An 18,516-nucleotide genomic window follows, 5' to 3' on the forward strand; every position below is an offset into this window, starting at 1 on the left:
TGCTTCAACCTCATTTTGCATGTCACTCGGTGTCAAGGTTCCTGCTTTTCTTGCCTTGTTTTCTTTCGTTTGTCGGTCGCCTTTTTTTTTGAACATTTGCACATGGAGTGGACTCCACGCTAGAGGGTTATCTAGATGCCTATGGGTCCTTCCCCTCTTGCATGTCTTGTGTGCGCTTACGCCCTTTTATCTTTGATTCATTATCGTCTTGTCTGGATACCATTTTTTTCATGGATTTTGGTTTTGATCTTTTTTTTTTTTTTTGTGTCAGTCTTGTTCCATCTGCGTCGAATGCTTAATGTTGCATTTTCCTGCTGCATTTCGCGTTTCAGATTATCTATCGCACTCTAACTCCTCCCCCTTCTTGGCTCCATTACTCTCTGTGTGCCGGAGCAATGGAGATGGAATGTTTACCTTGTTCACTAGAATATAGAGACCAGGCCGGTTCAATTGTTCGATCTGGATCTGTTCGGTCTACTGGGACTGGATGCGCGCTATCGCAGAGAGGCGCGTGTTCAAGCCAGGCTTGCCTGCCTTTTTTGCGCTATATCTCAAATATAATAGACCATCTACAGCCTTCACTCTTCAGTAAAAGAAAATAGACAAGTAAAGTAAAACAAAGTGTAAAGCTTGCGCTCATGAACGCTGCTTTTTTTTGAACTGTGGATATCGTTTCCTGCGTGATATATTGCACATACACCCCCTTCGAGGGCTAGCTAACCTTTTCCAACCTCATGAAGAAGCCCCATAGTTCTTCAGGTAGCTTGCATCAAATGTCGCCTCGTCAACCGCAAACTGCCGAATAAAGTCCCGCTCCAAATCGTGCGTCCTGCGACCCAGCAACACCAGACTGTGCAGCGGCGCCCCCATCTCCACCTCACTCAGCTCCTTCAATGTGCCGACCACCAGCTTCTGATCCGGGGCACCTACCCGCGCTGCACCCACTGCCAGACTATCCGGCCCATACACTCCCTCCTGGCGAGTCTCCTCGGTCTCCAACATCTGGCTCGCGCACTGCGCCACGGTCATGTAGCGCGGCGGCTCGAAGATGCGCCGGCCGCGCGCCAGGTTCTCCATCGACTGCTCCTTCACCTTGATGTCCAGCAGGACGAGGGTGTGCAGGCCGATCTGCACGTTCTCACGCACTTTGTCGTAGAAGGACGACGGCTTCCAATTCTCGGTGAAGAACACCATGCTCACCGTCTGGCCGAAGTTGTAGAGCTGCAGGCCGGTGCATCCGATGCCGGACATGATCGAGGCATTGGGGACGACGTTGGTCTGGATGCCGAGCTCGCGGGCCCGCAGGACAAGATCGGTGTGTGTGGTCGCGCTGGGGGTGAAATGGTCTTGTCAGCTCTGGGAGGGAGAAGGAGGGCCGGGGTTGTGGGTGTTGGGGATGGTTTCTTCTATGGGTGAAGACTGTCTTGCTGGCGAATTGCAAATATATGTGAATATTGGAGATCTGCTTACCCGAAGGGATCGCCTACAACCAGGAAGGCGATGTCGGCCTTGTCGGCGCCGGCGAGGATATCATCGCTGCCGCTCTCGACGAGCTCGCGGTCTGCTTCGATTACCTCACGGCCATAAAAAGCTTCCTGCGGACGCATTATAGATTGACTCAGCACATTATCAACTGTAGGCCAACAGGAACAGCGCAGAAAAGACCGGGAAACAGAGCAATGGGGCGCCACTCACAAGCTTGGCCTTGTCCACCAGCAGAATGGCCGTATATGCCTCCAGATACACGCGCTCGGCCTTCTTCACGATCTCCAGGCCGCGGACCGTGATGTCCTTTTCATCGGCAAGACCCAGGCCCACAAGGTGCAGCATAATGGCAGGATGCGTACAATTGGACTGCCAAACAAAATACAATGATGTAGGATATAACAAGCCCGGCGAAATAATTCAAATGCCCCGCGGCAGAATCGGCCGCGATCTCTCCACCGCCTCTCCCGGCCGGCGGAGCAAGTGAATGTCCGGCTATCGTAGATCCGCTATCAAACCCCGGACTTCCCTCCCTCTTCCGCTTGTCAATCTCCTTCGACATCGTTGCCTGTGAGCACCAGTGCACTGTGCTGTGTAATTGTGGTATATCCCGGGAACGGCTTAGCCTGTATATTTGGATTGCGCAAATCCTTTTGGGTCCCATCGCGTTTCTCCTCGCGCGGAGCCCCCGTCACCATGAGCTCCGATCGTCAGCCGAAGTATCGGCAAGAAATCCAGCAGGTCAGTGCTCTCCCCGTGCCGTCATGATTTATATTAGGGGTTTTGGTCTCGTCGTCTCGTCTCGTCTTGTCGCTGTCGCTTTCGTCTCTGGTTCCTGGGTCTTGGAATGGCCCGACAACCGTGAATTCCGCCAGGGCTTGGAGCTTGCGCGCATTGTCGCGTCACCGCCCGCTCTTGCGCCCGCTCCGATACCGTCAATTGGAGCACACCAGATTGTATCCTTGTGCAGCAGGCATTTGATTTGGATAAAATTTGCCTTCCTTCTCGTTCAACCAACGTATCTATAGAAAGGGATGGTTGTCGGGGCTGATTGATAATGTTGATGTCAAGGGTGCGAGGCCCATAGAGAAGGCGAAGATATCAATGTGTTTGGGTTGCCGCATGGCTTCGCCGAATGATTCTTCATCTTTATACATGGCTCATTCTTGGCTTTCATTCCCACCTCTTCCACCGAGACTCCACCTTATCTGCGGCTCTTGGCTCCCGTCGTCTAGATGAGGTTGGAGACATATCACCATGGTTTTGGTTTGGTTTTCTGAAACCTTCCTATTCTTCGCTCTTTTGTATACTTGCCTAGTATACTATCTGGCCTTGGAGTTTGATCTCGTTCTTCTTTCTCAATTTCCTCTACGCGTGTATGTTGGGAAATGGTTAAATTACCGGGATCTCCTATTCGTCTGGCCTTTTGATGACCACGCCATTTCTATGCAAGAGCTTCTCCATGATAGGTCTGTCCCGGTCACCGATATTGGAGCATTGGTGGTAGTAGGGGCGTCTGAGCAAGTCTCCAGGCATAAAATGGGGTCCTTCGGAGCATCAGCTTTGACAGGATGTCATTTTAGTGCACTGTTCCTACGGACACTGGCGACGAGCCAATTTGGAATTGCCATCCTCGTTCTGAGTGGGAAAGAACTTCACTTCAGGGCCTTCCCCATTCCCTGCATCCCCCACCCCAACCTCACGTCAACTCTCACCCTCCCCCTCCTCTGTCACTCGACGTGGATTCTGTCTGTTTTTCGACCACAGATAACTACAGGCACGCCTCCTGCCGGATCTCCCCGCAAAAACTCAGCTTATTGTTTCGAGGCCAACGACGAACTCGACATGACGGACTCGGAAACCCTCAGCTCAGGTTTTGCGTCTGGAGATGAAGTCGAGGGTTCTTCAGATATGAGCGAAGAGACGAACAGCGACAAAGACGATGACTTTGAGACCCACGACAAATTCAGATGGGCTTTTACTGACATGCTACGCCAGATGATGTTTGTGTCTGGTGAAACTGCCGAACCGGCCATCGAGACTACCACGCTGATCGAAGAAATTACCCGTCAGCAAGTCATTGAGATCGTGAGTTCATTTTCTCCTCAGTCTACATCTTTTCATTTCTGATTTCATTCCTCTAGCTCGCTCGTAGCACGGCGCTAGCCACTCGCCGCGGCTCACGTTCTATCTCGACCGATGACCTGATTTTCCTTATCCGTCACGACAAGGCCAAGGTCTCACGGCTTCGCACTTTCCTGTCATGGAAGGACGTCCGAAAGAACGTCAAGGACTCCGACGACAAAGGTGGTGCCGATGCGGCAGACTTTGCCGCTGCCGATGACGCCGCTGGTGTTGTTGCTGGTCCCCAGGATGTCGCATCCAAGCCAAAGAACAAGCGCGCGAAGGTTGGCCTCGCATGGGACGTCAGTAGCTTCTTCTCGGTGCAAATTCCCGAGCGCGACGATGAAGAAGATGAAGAGGAGGAGGAACAGAACTACGCCACCCTCCAGCGACTCGCCGCCGCTGATGAGCGCACCAAGAACATGACCAAGGAGGAATACGTCTTTTGGTCTGAGTGTCGCCAGGCCTCTTTCACATACCGAAAGAGCAAGCGCTTCCGCGAGTGGGCCGGCTTCGGCATCGTGACAGAGTCAAAGCCCAATGACGACATTGTCGACATCCTGGGCTTTCTGACCTTCGAAATCGTCCAGACTTTGACTGAGGAAGCGCTCAAGGTCAAGGAGCGCGAGGACCATGAGAAGAACCGTGGCGGCGCTGACAGCACCGGCGACAGCGCCAAGAAGCGCAAGCGCGAGACCGGCCTATTCGACCCCCGGAGGAGGGTCGCACCCCCATCGAACCTCGCCACATCCGCGAGGCTTACCGCAAGCTACAGGCCACCCCGCAGAAGGCCATTGCGATGCTCCTCCATAACGGCCGTGTGCCTCCCCGTCTGCCCCTGCGGCTGGTGAGTGTTCCCTTTCTCTGGACCGTTTCCGAGTTTTTATCACATCAAATAATGTGGACATCTACCCTATCATGCTAACACCATGCCCCAGATCTAATTGGCCCCCCTTCCGACTCGACGTGTTCGTTTTTCACTTTTCCATCTATCGCAGCGGGAGTTTCTGGCAACATGAATATGTAATGATACCCATGGTCATCAGGCGGTTTTTTTTCTTTCTTTTCTTTCCTTGTCTTCTCCTTTCTTCTGGCCTTATATTTCGAGAGAGCTGTGTAACCTGTTGATGCAGGTTGGCTCGCTGACAGTTTTCTCGGGCTCGTGGCTGCATTTATTTTGCACCTTCTTCCCAGCATTTTTGAACCACCACACCGGTGGGATTTTGCTTGCAGTCTAGGTGGCGGCAGTATCTATCGAACGATTTTGATTTTGATCATCTACGAGATTTCGCCTTGCTCTGTTAGTCTGTAGCCACCATTATTCGTAGCTTTGGTCGATGGGATGATATCCATCCTATCCTGAGGAATGACTGCCCGGGGGGAAAGGGACAAGCCCAAAAAGGTACTCTATTTACGCCAAGTGGAGCAACAAGTCATGCTTCTCCCTCGTGTACTAGCTGCACGCTCACATAGGATTTAAGGTCTGTCCAGGAGGGTTGCTATGTCGATCAAATGAGACACGAATGGAAAGTGGCATATGGGATGTTACTTGACGAAAATGAATAAAGCTAGGGGAAAATATGGTGTTGACGGTGCGGGGGTTTTGGTCTGAATTTGCTTATTGGTGGGGAGTTTCCTATTGGCGATCTCACGAGTGAAGGGAAGAAGACTCTTCTAATGTAAAGGACTCAATTATAGATATTACTCCGAGGGCATTGGCATTGGCATTGTCGGTACTTTGACAATGTTTCTTTTGAGAGATGCTGAGTATCCATATATTTTCTATGGTGTGCTATTCCCTCCGGGTTTCTTGTGTTTCCATGCAGCCACTGTCTTTTCTGCAGATGTTCGATGAGAACTATGTATAGAATTGGTCTTTCGTGGATGAGAATAGAACTCAAGAGTGGCTTCCGATTCTGGGCTGGATTTATAAAAAAAATCCCCTCCAAACCAAACAACTTGACGCTGCATACCGCAATTCCTCTCTCTCTCTCTCTTTCTTCTTTAGATCGATCGCTTCGATCTTCTTCCACCGATCCACGTTGGACGCAGACGGTCATCCACTATACCGAATTGACGGAGCTAATGTCTCACCATCAGCCGAAGCGGCCGTTCAGGTGGTATTGCAGCCCTTAGCCCGCCGACGGGCTCTGCAAGACCCTTTCTGACTCAGCGACCAGCTGGAAGTGATCTGCAGGGGCATTTCCTTCGAATGGGGATCTGACTCTTCGACATCCAGTCACGTCCGGTCTCTGTTCAATCTCACCAGGCTGATCGTCCGCAGCATCAGCGGAGTCCCGGAACTTGGCAAACATAGCCTTTCCAGTAGATGAAAATAACCACACCAGTTTCCCAATTCGGACAAACGCCGTCACGCCCTGATGGGTTCGGCTCGACTGCATCGTCGTCGTCTAGTGTGAGCTGGAGACTCGGCTGAATTTTCTGAGCTCTTCAAGATGGTTTGCCAGTTTCCTAGTTGAGATATTCGTGTGCTGCAGCGGTGCTCGTCTGACTGTGTATAAAGATGTTAAGGAACCAAGAATTGAACACTGTCTTCTGTGTTATATCCATCCACTCATTCTCATTCTGCTCTTGTCCTCTCTCCTTTTCCCTCCCTAGACATTCATTTGCACATAATTTTCTCCGTATATAGATTTCTTCCAGACCATGCGCAATCTTCTGTGGTGGGCTGCCGCTGCGGCAACAGCCTCGGCGATTGCGATACCGTCGTCCGCTGAAAGGTACTTCCCAATTGACAGTTCACATGCATTTTTCTTGACCGATATTCTGACTGCTGAATGTATAGAGAGGTCCAAAAAAGAGATACCTGTACTCCCGTTGCTTCAACTCCCACGAGCTACTGGCTGCTGGATCAGGATCATACCGGATATGTGCGTGGATACGCTCCCGAAGTGTCTAACGCGAATTATCCCGTGTGGCGCAACGTCCAAGACTACTCAGCTTCAGCAGACGGCTCTGGTGATCAGACCCAGAGCATCCAGAACGCGATCAATGACGACGGATCCAATGGGAGCCGCGAGGGCCAGGGTGTGACCAGATACCCGGCCGAAGTCTTCCTGCCCGGCGGAACATACCAGCTTGGGAGCACTTTGAACCTGCGTGTGGGCACCATCATCACCGGCGATCCATTGAACCCGCCCGTTCTGAAAGCCTCTGCCGACTTCAACGGTGACACTGTCGTCAATGGATTCGACAGCGGCAACGGCCAGCCGGAGACGAGCTTTATGACACTTATGCGCAACGTCGTCATTGATACCACCGCGCTCAGTGCCGATACTGAGATCACTGCGCTGCAATGGGGCGTGGCTCAGGGTTCTGGCTTGACCAACATCAAGATCAACATGCCGACCAGTTCGACAGGACACACGGGCATTAACATCAACGCGGGCTCGACCATCGCCGTCACCGATGTAGACATCACCGGGGGTGTTGTCGGCATCAAAAACTCCAACCAGCAAGTCAACTTCAAGAACATCTACTTCAGGAAGTGCACCACGGGCTTTTTGGCCTCCGGCGGCCACACGGCTCTGCTACAGAGTGCAACCTTCGACACGGTTGGATTCGGCATCGACATGACCAGCAATGGCCTCGGAAGCATGGTGCTTCTCGACTCCAAATCCACCAACTCAGGCACCGTCGTGAAATTCCACGATTCGTCGAACGACAGCGGTAACCGCAACAGCCAATTGCTCATCCAGAATCTCGTCCACGATACCACAAATGCGATCGCAGTCGACAGCAACAACAATGTGAAACTCGCTGCCGCGGCCACGATCGACACTTGGGTCTGGGGCAACGTCACCCCGGGTCAGTACCAGTCGGGCACGAAATTCTCAACCAGCCGACCCGACGTGCTCCTGGAAAACGGCAAATACTTCATGCGTAGCCAGCCGACGTATGCCGAGTATGCTGCGGATCAGATTGTGAATGTCAAGGCTGTCGATGGCTATACAGTCAAGGGTGATGGGTCAACCGACGATGTTGCCTCTCTGAACGCCATCCTGGCAGACAATGCAGCCAACTGCAAAATCACCTACTTCCCATACGGCGTGTACACAGTCAAGGATACTCTGAAGATTCCTGTGAACTCGCGTATCATGGGCGAGGCCTGGGCCGTGATCTCGGGTGCCGGCGATGCGTTCAAGGATGCCTCGAATCCCAAGCCAGTCGTCCAGGTTGGCCAGGCGGGCGACACGGGAGTTATCGAGATTCAGGATATGCGATTCAGCGTGGGTGAGATTCTCCCCGGCGCGACTATCCTCGAAGTGAACGCCGCGGGCCAAACCCCCGGGGACGTGGCGCTGTGGAACACCATGGTGACGGTGGGTGGAACAGCCGAGACCAGCATCAAAGACGACTGTGACAACCAGGATACGTCACAGTGCATGGCCGCCTTCCTGATGATGCACTTGACTGCGTCGTCGTCTGCCTATATCGAAAACTTCTGGGGCTGGACCGCGGACCACAATCTTGACGGCGGCTCCTCGAAGACGATCATCTCAACCGGACGTGGAATTCTGGTAGAAGCCACCAAGGGTACTTGGTTGACAGGAACCGGAGCTGAGCACAACTGGCTGTATAACTACAACTTCCACGGGGCGCAGAACGTTTACGCCGGCATGCTTCAGAGCGAAAGCCCCTACATGCAGGGCGATGGAGCCACCCAGACTGCCCCGGCGCCCTGGACAGCCGAGTCAGCTATCGGCGACCCTGACTTTTCCTGGTGCGATGCCGATGACCAGAAGTGCCGAACATCTCTGGCAACCAACGTGGACGGTGGGAAGGACATCCTGCTCTATAATAGCGCGGCCTGGGCCTTCTTCAATGGCGAGTGGACTGGTGACTACACTACCCAGTGCGATGGATCGTGTCAGACGAATATGATGCGAGTTGCCAACAGCCCGGACAATCTTGTGTGGTACTCGATAGGTACCAGGAAGACGGATGTGATGGTTTTGGATGGCCAGTCCAATCCCACCGAATACAACCACCCCGGTGGTTGGGAGGCAGTCCTGCAGGCCTATAGACAGTTCGCGTCTTAAGGGAGAACCAAAAACAGCAGTGAAGATACTCAGCCCTACAAAACGGGCTAAATTCAGGCTAGAGCTTACAATATAATCTCGTCAGTTTCCATTTTTGAAAGTTAGTGCGCGGCTGCAGCGGAACCATTACGCATTTTCACATTTTCCATGAAGTTATTTCATACCCATAATACCTGGGACTATCAATAACAACGTAGCCAAACGACCAGGCAAGCAAAAAATTTTCAAGTTAGCCGCTAGTCCAAAGATATATGACATGAGCGAAATGGATTTGGTTTCGAGAGCGATCAGGCGTCGAGACGGATAGACATAATATTAGTTGCAGGCATACATACAGCCGTTTAGTGGTACAGAAGTCGGAGTTTGGAGGTTGACAGTATCTAGATGTATTGAGAATTCTTTTAAATCAATCTTCTTATATTCAACATTCTTCTTTCTAAACGTCCCCAAAATATTTCAATGTATATGCAAAAACCAAACACGGGAGTCCATCCCCGGAGATGTTGATTAACAGACAACAGAAGAACCAAAACGACAAAAGAACCAAAACGGCAAAAGATGCAAAAGGTGGAGTGAAGAGATGTCAAGCATCTATAGAAATGATCTAAAAAATCATCTAAAATAATATATATCAAGTGAAGAAATTTTCGTTCCAAAAAAGCATTGTAAATAGAAGCAAATGGAAAAAGAGATAAAACGGTCTAGGAGCTCTTGCTCTTGCTGCGGCTGCCCTTCGGCACACGGGCAAGCCAGTAGATGAAAACGGCCAGGAAGATGTTGGCGATGATGTATACCCACATCAGGCCAAAGTTGCGCCAAGCATCCTTGTAGTAACTGGACACGCTTGCAAGGAAGGTGTCAGTGCTGGAGATGCTACAGAAAGAACATTCGGTGGTGGCATTGGGGTTCTGAAGATATCCGCCATTCAGGCTCATGTACGGCTCCATATAGTCGTAGCAGGTTTGGTTGGACGGTGGGTCAAAGTGCAGATATTCAACAGCGCCGCAGACAGCCTCGCTGCCGGAAACACCGGTGGATAACATCGCGGACACAAGATAGGTAAATGGAGAAACGCGGTACATGAAAATCCAGAATCCAGGCATTTGGGAAGGAGTGGCCAGAACACCACAGAAGATCAGGCAGAGCGAGAACAGCAGATTGGCCAGGTTACCGCCAGTCTCCGCAAGCTCGATACCAGCAATAATCATGTGAGCGAAGGTTGAGGTAAAGAGTAGGAAGGACCAGATGAGCAGGAACATCAGAGCTCCACGCTCGTGCACGGCATCAGTGGGCTCTGCGTTGCGGTACAAGCCGATCGGGTAGTACCAGCAGACGAAGATAAACACCGACATCAGCGTGTTCCACGGCAGTTCAACGAGGATGTTGGCGGTCATGAAGGCTTGCCACGAGTAAGTCTTGGAAGGACGCTCGCGGACCTCATACAGCGAACGCTGAGTACAGAAGTGAGGCATGATCTGCTGGACCAGGTTACCGAAGATAGTCAACAGCATGAAAATACTGAACATCTGGTTTTGGAGACCCTGGAGGGAGTTCTCGGCGTGGAAGAAAGAGAAACCGATATAGAGAGCAGTGAGAATCGAGAGAGCGGACTTGGAGTAAATGTATACCGGCGTGCGCCAATACTGGCTGAAAATACGGACCAAACACTCGTAAAGCTGAACAGGGAAGGAGGCAGCGAATTCTTTGTAGTTGGCCGGGTCGTTACTAGACTCCTCCACAGGCTTCTGAGAGAGAGTGGATTTGAGTTCCGCCAGGTGATCATGCACAGCCTTGCGCTCAGGGCTCTCGCGCCAGACAGCAGGCCAGTCGATATCACTGTGAGATCCAGGGGCAGCACCAATCACCTCAAGCATCCATTCAGCGGGGTTAGCCTCGGAAGACAGCTTGGGTGCACCGTTGCGTTCGAAATAGTTGGAAAGAGTAGAGGACTTGTCGCCAATTTCACCAAAGTAGACAGTCTTGCCACCCTTCGCAAGGAAAAGCAGGCGGTCAAAACGCTGAAAGAGCATAGCAGAGGGCTGATGGATAGTACAGAGAATAGCCTGGCCGTGCTTGGTCAAGGTGTCAATAAGATCGAGAATAGACCAAGAAGTCTGACTGTCAAGACCAGAAGTGGGTTCATCCAAGAAGAGAAGCAGCTGCGGCTTGGCAGCAAGCTCGACACCAATGGTGAGACGCTTGCGTTGTTCGACGTTGAGACCTAGAATGAAGTTCATTAATATTTTTTCCAGTCGTGATAAAGGAAGAATGAGATGGCTTACCTTCACCGGGGACACCGACAATAGCATCGGCGTAGGCTTCCATGCCCAAAAGCTTGATAACTTCCTCGACGTAATCCAGTTTTTCCTGACGGCTGACATCGGCGGGCTGACGAAGCATGGCACTGAAGCGGAGGGCCTCACGAACAGTAGTAGTGTAGAGATGGAGATCCTGCTGCTGAACGTAACCAGTCTTCCGCTGGAAAGACTGATCGCGTAGGCGACCGTCGACAAGCATCTCGCCAGAAACAACACCCATAGTGACACGGGTAGCAAGCACATCAAGCAAAGTAGTCTTACCGGCACCGGAAACTCCCATTAGGGCAGTACAAGTACCAGGCTTGACCCAACCATCAACGTGATCCAAGATACGGCGTTCCTCGCTCTTGATCTTGATATCGTAGCATACATCCTGCCAATGGAAGACGGCGGTCTGCCTCTGGATACCAGCAGTAGCCTCCTGGCTGGCAGACTCGTCGGTCTTCTCGGAGTGAGAAACGGCCTGGCTCTGTTCAACATCTCCGTCTTCGGAACGCTTAGGGGCCTGGCCCCGACGGAAAAGCAGAACCTCGCCCTTCGATTTGGCCTCCGAGATATACTCAGTACCAAAGAGGTAAGTAGCCATGAAGAAAATCATGAAACCAATCATAATACCAAAGTTGCGCCACTTATGACTATTATAGTATTGGAAGCTGTCTCTGAGATAGTCATCACCAAAGACAACGCCAGATCCAGCCTGAGCGCCCTTGGACGAGCAGATCTTGTTTGTGAGACTAACATCGCCATATCCATTTCCAGTGGGAACGAAAGTGGAACAATTAAAGCTCCGATTGTGGAACTCGTTGACCATCAGTGACTCGAAACCATAGCCGATAGGGTCAATATAGTTCATCCAACGAGACCAGCCCAGCATGTTAGTGGGGGGGATAGTGAAACCCGTGTAGATAACAAGACCGAGGATCAGGATAGCAGCGGGCACCAGAGCCTGAGACAAGGTACGAGAAAAGGAGGCAATCGTACGGAAAATCATGGACATGGTCAAGGTGGTCACGAAGGAGAACACAAGGAAGGTGAAGAAAGCGCCAGGGGTGCGACGTAAGTGGGTCATGAAATAGAGGGTGACGTTGAAGGTAATCGCGTTGAGGATCTTGTATGGCATATCACACAACATAGACGCAACAGCTTCGGTAAAGGGGTGATACATGGCATAACGGGCTTGCTTTTCGACGATGGGACGTTGCGCGTAAAGAGTCAGAATCTAGGAAATTATGTTGTCAGCTGACCACGAATACACTTGCAACTCGAAACTCGAGGTAAACTCACCTCGAGAGCACTGGAGAAAGCATTGAGCAAAACAGCGAAGAAGAGAAGAGCACCACGAGAATAGAAACTGTCGGTAGTATCTTCGAGGTTGAAGAAAACCGAACCGATAATGAGAGCCATAATGAAATTTCCGATTAACTGAGACAGGGTCAAGCTTGCATCGCCCTTCAGCCGTTGGAAGCCGCGGACCATGCAAAGGTTGATCTGCTCCCAGACAGACATAGTATAGGGAGATTTCGTACGTTGGTTCTTGGACTGCATCGCACGGCGAGAAGTAACGAACTTCTGTAGCGACTCTCCGCCGAGAGGGTAAGACTGGTCATACTCCTCAATTTCGCGGATCAAGTCCTTGTACTCCTTACTGTTCTTCCAAGCCGCGGCGAACTCGTCTGGAGTACGAGGCACGAGGCTCTCGTAACCCTTCTTCACAATACGCTCCGCAGGGCTAGTCAGGGAGGTCAGGAAATCGGCGGTAGTCTGACGCTCAGGGCATTCGAAGCCCATGTTGGTGAAAAACTCCTTGGCATCACCAGTGCGGCCGAAGTAGATCTGTCGGCCCTCGTACAAGACGGTGACCTTATCGAAAACATCGTAGGCACTCTGAGAAGCCTGGTAGATGGCAACGGCACAGGTAGTGCCGGAGTACTTGGCCATGAGGTTCAAGGTCTTGCAGAACTCCAGGGCATTGGCACTGTCCAGACCACGCGTACTGTTATCCCAGCATTGCAAGGGGCTAGCACACAAAGTGGCCTCGGCGATTGAGACACGCTTGCGCTCACCACCGGAAACACCGCGAACGAAGTCGTTGCCCACGCGGGTGTTGATGGTGTGCGAGAGACCCAGCATGGCCATGACCACATCCCGCATGTGCTCCGCATACTGATCACGGGAGACACCGGGCAAACGGTTGCGAGGAGCACGAGCCAGTGCAGCAAATTTCAAGGTATCACCCACAGACAGCTGAGGGAAATGAACATCGGTCTCGGCGGTATAGATGGCCTCGCCGCGGAACTGTTTCTTCATTTTCTTATCAGAGATACCTTGGTAGTTCATCTGGGAGTTGGGATCCTTGTGGATACCGTTCATCTCGCCGGCCAGGGTCTTCAGGAAGGTTGAGCAACCGGAACCGGGGCGGCCCAGGACGACCAACATCTCGCCACTCTTGACCAAGCCGTCAAAATCTCGCAGAATCTGAATCTTCTGCTTTCCCGAGCCGGTCATCATACGGAACAGGGCCCCGACCTGCAGGACGGAGTTGAACACGTCCTTCTGATAATCGGTGGGGCTGCCATATCCATGCACACTGAGGTTGCGGAAGGAGACACCCGCCTGGCGCGCCGGGTAGCGTTCGGGGTCGCGGGCAGTGATGGCCAGGAGGTTCTTCATCCAATTGCGGGCCCGGAAGTTGGGGCTATGCGGGTTGAGAGTAGAATCCTCTTTGGTTTCGAGGAAGGTGTTCTCGCCATCCTGGAAGTGCGTGGATTCACGGGTGAGCTGCTGCGCCAGCCGAGTGACCTCGGCCTCGATCACATCCTCATTGCCGACCTCGGTGGGCTTTTCAAGGGCCGTGTCGTCGGAGCTGACACTGCCGGAGACTTCATGATGGTTAATTTCGCGAGTCACGGCGACGGAGGTCGAAGAGTATTCCGTGAACTCGGTGGTGGTTTCGCCCACGCTGTGGTTGAGGGTCCCCAGAAGCGACATGAGGAGCTCTGCGGGGGTGGGGGAAGAAGGAAGGAAAGTCAATTGCCGTCTCGATGGAGACAATTGCGGGTAAGTGGGGTGTGATTTCAGAGCCCAGGAGAGTCGAGAAATTAGGAAAGCACCATCAATGGGCGGGATGGTGAGACGCGTGGAATATAGAAGGGGGTCGGGGAAGAGAGCGTGTGGAGATTAGGAAATAGAATGCAATTAGCGGCGATTAAGGATTAAGGACAAACAAGAAACCAAAGCGAGAGAAGGAGCGTGCCGAAGGAAAAGGGATGATAAATAAAAGAAGTCAAGGGAAGAAAAAGTTCCGCGATGGTTTTAGGGCCACCAACCGTCGGGACCGGGAACGATCCAGATTTTGGCTCCGAAAGGCAAATAGAGGTTCCGGCGATAACTCCAGCAGCCGGACCCGCCGTCGCAGGCCCAAAGGTGACAGGTTCGGGCCCAGGATGTGTCAGCCATGGATGCCTACGAACCATACGCGAAAAACTCTGTTGGGGGTCGCTTATGCCAAGCGATTCGTTAGATGGAGGCTCCATAATGCAACATGAATCACGACAGACTCATTTTTCGTCACAATGAGCGCGATTGGTCCAATTTGTGAAAATTCTCAAAAACCGCCAATGGATCTTTGATCTGTTCTTTGTAGTATCTAAATAATTATTCTCTCTCTCCTCGTTACTCTGTATACCTTGGGCTCATAGTATTATAGCATTACAATATTGACTCCGTAGTATATCCTTATCCTTCCCCCCCCCCTTATCAGCGCCTGTGCAACATCCGCCACGTTTCGACACGTGCCCGGCCGTTCTAGAAATCCCGGTGGGTCCGGGAGGAGCAGCCTCCGAGTCCCTGGCCCGCGCGGAGATCGCCCCCCTGACGCCCGCTGCTCGGATCTCCTCGACCCGGCTTTCCGGGCTGACTCAGCCCGCTGCTTTCGTCCGGGGAACGGAGGAACGGACGATCTGATAGATCACAGATTCAATGATTCAGAGATTATAGATCATGCATCGGGTTGATTATATCTCTACTGATCTACTGATCGCGTTGGATCCACTTCGACCTTGATGCAATAGTTCCGGGTTATTTGAGTGAGATGATGCCTCCATTTATGATGTCCCCAATCCTGAGATGACGAACTTCAGGGACTATCTAAGTACTTCGAAGTAGATCCTGAATATGTCGGATGGACCACCGGTGGCGTCAGACCTGCATAACTCAAAATATATATATATATTATACTTTTATATACAATCGGCACAAGAACCGACGCACCCTAGAACACTAGTGCAAATGGCTTGTCACAGGCAAATTTCATATGTCTAGGCGCATGGCCACGCGTCTCAATCGTCTTCTTGGGGGACAATCCCTGCACCGCCCCAGAACAATCGGTGTGCGTACGAGCGAGGTACAAGCGGTGTGCATGCAAGTCCTATTCATTCCAAGGGAGGTTCGCATTGAAAGATACATGAGAGCAAGGGATGCCGAAACTCTGATCGTGGCCTTCCTCCTTCACCCTGAATCGGCTGCCTCGTCTTCCACGTCTTCGGTCTCTTCATCCTCCTCATCGATCGGTTCTACTAGTAGATTACCGCCCCGGCCGATCTTCTCGCGGATAGACCCGCCCTCTTCCACCGCATATACCGCGCGCGGCATGGGGGACACCAGGCGGAATCTGTACTCGTGCTCAAACCCGTCCGGCTTGGTCACATCTGTGGGTCGCGACTCATCCTGCAGAACCTCGTAGCACTCCACCACCGCGTATAGTTCTTCCATGGCTGCGTCGGGCGCGAAGCGGCGCATGATTCGTTCCCCCGATGGCAGTCGCACGCTAATGCGCACCGCATCTTTGACGTCGGTCCCCGGTTCGGCGCTAAAGGTCTGTGCTCGCCAGAGCTTCCACTGCGCCAGGTCATGTTGTTTCTTCTCCTCCGCAGCTTGTTGCTCGGCCGCCTCTTCCTCTTCACGCTGGCGGGCAGCTTCGGCTTCGCGGCGAAGACGCGCTCGCTCCCGGTCGATTGCAAGCGAGCGTTCGTACGCCGAGTCCTGCTGCTCGCGCAGGCTGCGGGAGGCTTGCTGTTCGGCACGCGTGGATCGGATGCGTTCGAGGGGCTCCTGGTTCGAAGCCAGGGTGGTTCGGAGACGGTTGACGAATTCGGACGGAGACGAGGTTCCCGCAATGCGGCCGACGACGGACATGGCGGTCGAAGACACATTGGGAGTATGGACGGTCACAGCGGCAAAAGGGAACTTCGTGCATCTCAGCGAATTGGCCACCTGGTAGGCCTCGGCGTCCTGGACACTCCCACCCCACACAAGGAGGTTGTTTTGCGGGTCATTGAGGAATTCCACCACCTCTGGAGCGAGCAACGTATCCCGAACCCAGCTACTCGTATCGTCGTGCTCTGGTGCCAGAAGGACAACAAGCAAGAACTTTAAATCGCGATGCGCCTTCTCCAGCGCCATATTGTAGCCATTTTCCAAGAAAGGCAGAGAGTGAGATCCATACTCCTCCTCAAATTCACGGATAAACCGGGCGGCGGTATCCTTAGGACCAAGCGTCCGACGGCCCGTGGTATTCCGTCGTGCCCCTTGGAGAGCTGGGCTGGCGGTCGTACGGAACAACCGAGGCAAGAAAGGAAATAAAGTGCCGAAGAGACGGAAAGAGCTGTAGAGGAGTCGATAGATGAGATTGAATGGGGTGAATAAGAGAGCAAGGAGGAAGGGAGGGCGGTAGACCGGTTGATCTTCGGGTTGTGTGTCAACTCGCGGGGCCAGATCGGAGGCACGAGCAGCCGGGGATAGATGCTCTCTGAGATCCTCGGTCATCAGGTTTTGCGTTCGGCGAGTTGGGCGAGGTGGAGGGGACTGGGGAAGAGCCGCACGCGCTTCCTCGACTGGGTCTGGACCTTCGCCATCAAAAAACTTGGCGATGGCAATCTATGCGGGGGGAGGAGACATAAGTAGCTATCTTGGCGGAGCGGAGGGAAAGGTCTCGAACCTGAACATTCCATTGTGACCGACGGAGCAGGGGGATGGCCTCTGCTGGCTCTTGCCCAGTCACAGTAATGTACTGTTCCAGAGCTGCTCGCTCGCTGGATGACAGCTGGTCGAGGTCAAGCTCGGCGGACATGATGGCTGCTGATAGTGACAAGACGCCATGAGCTGTCAGGGTCGGGATGACATGGAGGCGGGCGATTGGGGTCACCGCCTACGGGACCGCCTGCCGTATCAGGCTGCTGATCTGGAGCTCTCCTCCGAGTCCGGGGGGGTTAGGGGGGTCAATGAATGGTTGGCTTGAGGGAACTTTCTGGGGAGCCAGTAAGATATATTGACTCCTTCAAAATGAAAAGCCTGTCTATGTCTATGTCTTCAAAGCTGGCTGTCCCTATAGATCTGGATGTATGCAGGCAAAAAGTGCCATCCATGTACATCGCAGGTAGATGATCGCTCCCGTCTTACTTTTCACAATATAAATGCTCTTGATAAATATGTGCAACTACAACATGAGGAGCCTGTGTAATCGACGCCGAAAATGACAACGTCTGGCGCCAGAAGCAGCCGCCTTTTTAGCCGTAAATCAGATGGCGAGCCGCCGCTTGACCGCCCGCTGCCCTGTACTGCCCTCTACTCCAACCCGGGACTACGGGACTGTGGTCATCTTCTTCTCGTCCTATTGTTGACGCTCGACTTCAATGTGTATATCTCAACACCCCCCACCCCCTCCCCTCCTTTTTCTCTCAGCGAGATTGGGCCTTCCGCCCTCCTTTTGGGGGCGTTTTTGTGAAGGGCTGAAGCAAGAATTGATTTCAATATAACTAGGCCACAAACTGTGTACAAACAGCCTGAAGAGAGGTTCTCCTCTGTGTATTCGCCACGTCAACATGCATAGTATCGGGTATTTGCCCGTGACACTTTCAACATATACTTTGTTACGGAATATGCAACTCCAGCTTCTTGTGCCATATGTCAATATAGCGGGATCCATTGGAACGCGATGCTCAATGTGATGATGTCTAACTAACATTGCTAGCAAGGGGGATTTGATTATATCCCCACCACTTTGGCTGGTGTGTTACGACGCTGTGTTCTGAGTTTACCCGGAATACCATACAGAAACAGGCAGAGAATCGGGTGTTCCTGTAATGGCAGGACGCACATCGGAATATGTGGGTCTTTGCTGCAATGTCGGCATCTTTCCTCTCAACATAAAGATATACCTCCAACCAGAAGGAACTTAGTTATCTAATAATTATTTAGTCGACCAACCTGGCGCTCTCGAAGAGTAACGTTCTTTGGTTTTTCTATAGACCCAAACCCCTGTAAGGTCCTCTGGGTGCAAGACAATTAGTACGTTGCGAGAGTATTCGGAACTAGCGATATCCATAAAAAGAAACATACTCGTAGATTATTTAGATCTGCGTTGTTCAGCTTAGCCCGAGATCCTGTGACCTACGTTCTTTCCAGCTTATTCATTTACTAGGACATATGCAATCATGTCTCTTTCATATGCCTGAAAGTTTGACTTTATG

General features: G+C 52.2%; 6 protein-coding genes across 6 annotated transcripts; 2 read left to right on the plus strand and 4 right to left on the minus strand.

Moving 5' to 3' along the window:
• Nucleotides 1–732: 732 nt before the first annotated feature.
• Nucleotides 733–1,830, minus strand: dph5 (diphthine synthase; the record flags this gene model as incomplete). Its single annotated transcript, XM_057077491.1, has 3 exons — nucleotides 733–1,330; nucleotides 1,471–1,595; nucleotides 1,696–1,830. The coding sequence occupies 3 exons, from the start codon at nucleotides 1,828–1,830 to the stop codon at nucleotides 733–735; spliced, it is 858 nt and encodes a 285-aa protein (XP_056933071.1).
• A 1,500-nt stretch (nucleotides 1,831–3,330) lies between these two features.
• N7462_005774 (transcriptional regulator SPT3) lies at nucleotides 3,331–4,460 on the plus strand (the record flags this gene model as incomplete). Its single annotated transcript, XM_057077492.1, has 2 exons — nucleotides 3,331–3,573; nucleotides 3,630–4,460. 2 exons carry the CDS (start codon nucleotides 3,331–3,333, stop codon nucleotides 4,458–4,460), a joined length of 1,074 nt encoding a protein of 357 aa, XP_056933072.1.
• A 1,281-nt stretch (nucleotides 4,461–5,741) lies between these two features.
• Nucleotides 5,742–6,011, minus strand: N7462_005775 (uncharacterized protein; the record flags this gene model as incomplete). The annotated part of the gene is made up of 1 exon (XM_057077493.1): nucleotides 5,742–6,011. One exon carries the CDS (start codon nucleotides 6,009–6,011, stop codon nucleotides 5,742–5,744), a length of 270 nt encoding a protein of 89 aa, XP_056933073.1.
• A 265-nt stretch (nucleotides 6,012–6,276) lies between these two features.
• N7462_005776 (glycoside hydrolase family 55 protein) lies at nucleotides 6,277–8,672 on the plus strand (the record flags this gene model as incomplete). The annotated part of the gene is made up of 2 exons (XM_057077494.1): nucleotides 6,277–6,350; nucleotides 6,416–8,672. 2 exons carry the CDS (start codon nucleotides 6,277–6,279, stop codon nucleotides 8,670–8,672), a joined length of 2,331 nt encoding a protein of 776 aa, XP_056933074.1.
• A 701-nt stretch (nucleotides 8,673–9,373) lies between these two features.
• Nucleotides 9,374–13,978, minus strand: N7462_005777 (pleiotropic drug resistance family ABC transporter; the record flags this gene model as incomplete). The annotated part of the gene is made up of 3 exons (XM_057077495.1): nucleotides 9,374–10,893; nucleotides 10,955–12,209; nucleotides 12,275–13,978. 3 exons carry the CDS (start codon nucleotides 13,976–13,978, stop codon nucleotides 9,374–9,376), a joined length of 4,479 nt encoding a protein of 1,492 aa, XP_056933075.1.
• Nucleotides 13,979–15,496: 1,518 nt separating this feature from the next.
• On the minus strand, nucleotides 15,497–17,117 carry N7462_005778 (clathrin-mediated endocytosis regulator UBX3; the record flags this gene model as incomplete). The annotated part of the gene is made up of 2 exons (XM_057077496.1): nucleotides 15,497–16,924; nucleotides 16,986–17,117. The coding sequence occupies 2 exons, from the start codon at nucleotides 17,115–17,117 to the stop codon at nucleotides 15,497–15,499; spliced, it is 1,560 nt and encodes a 519-aa protein (XP_056933076.1).
• Nucleotides 17,118–18,516: the final 1,399 nt, after the last annotated feature.

This window comes from Penicillium macrosclerotiorum (genome assembly GCF_028827735.1).
Source record: "Penicillium macrosclerotiorum strain IBT 26536 chromosome Unknown utg000006l_segment0_segment0, whole genome shotgun sequence".
In the NCBI taxonomy this organism is placed as follows: Eukaryota; Fungi; Ascomycota; class Eurotiomycetes; order Eurotiales; family Aspergillaceae; genus Penicillium; species Penicillium macrosclerotiorum.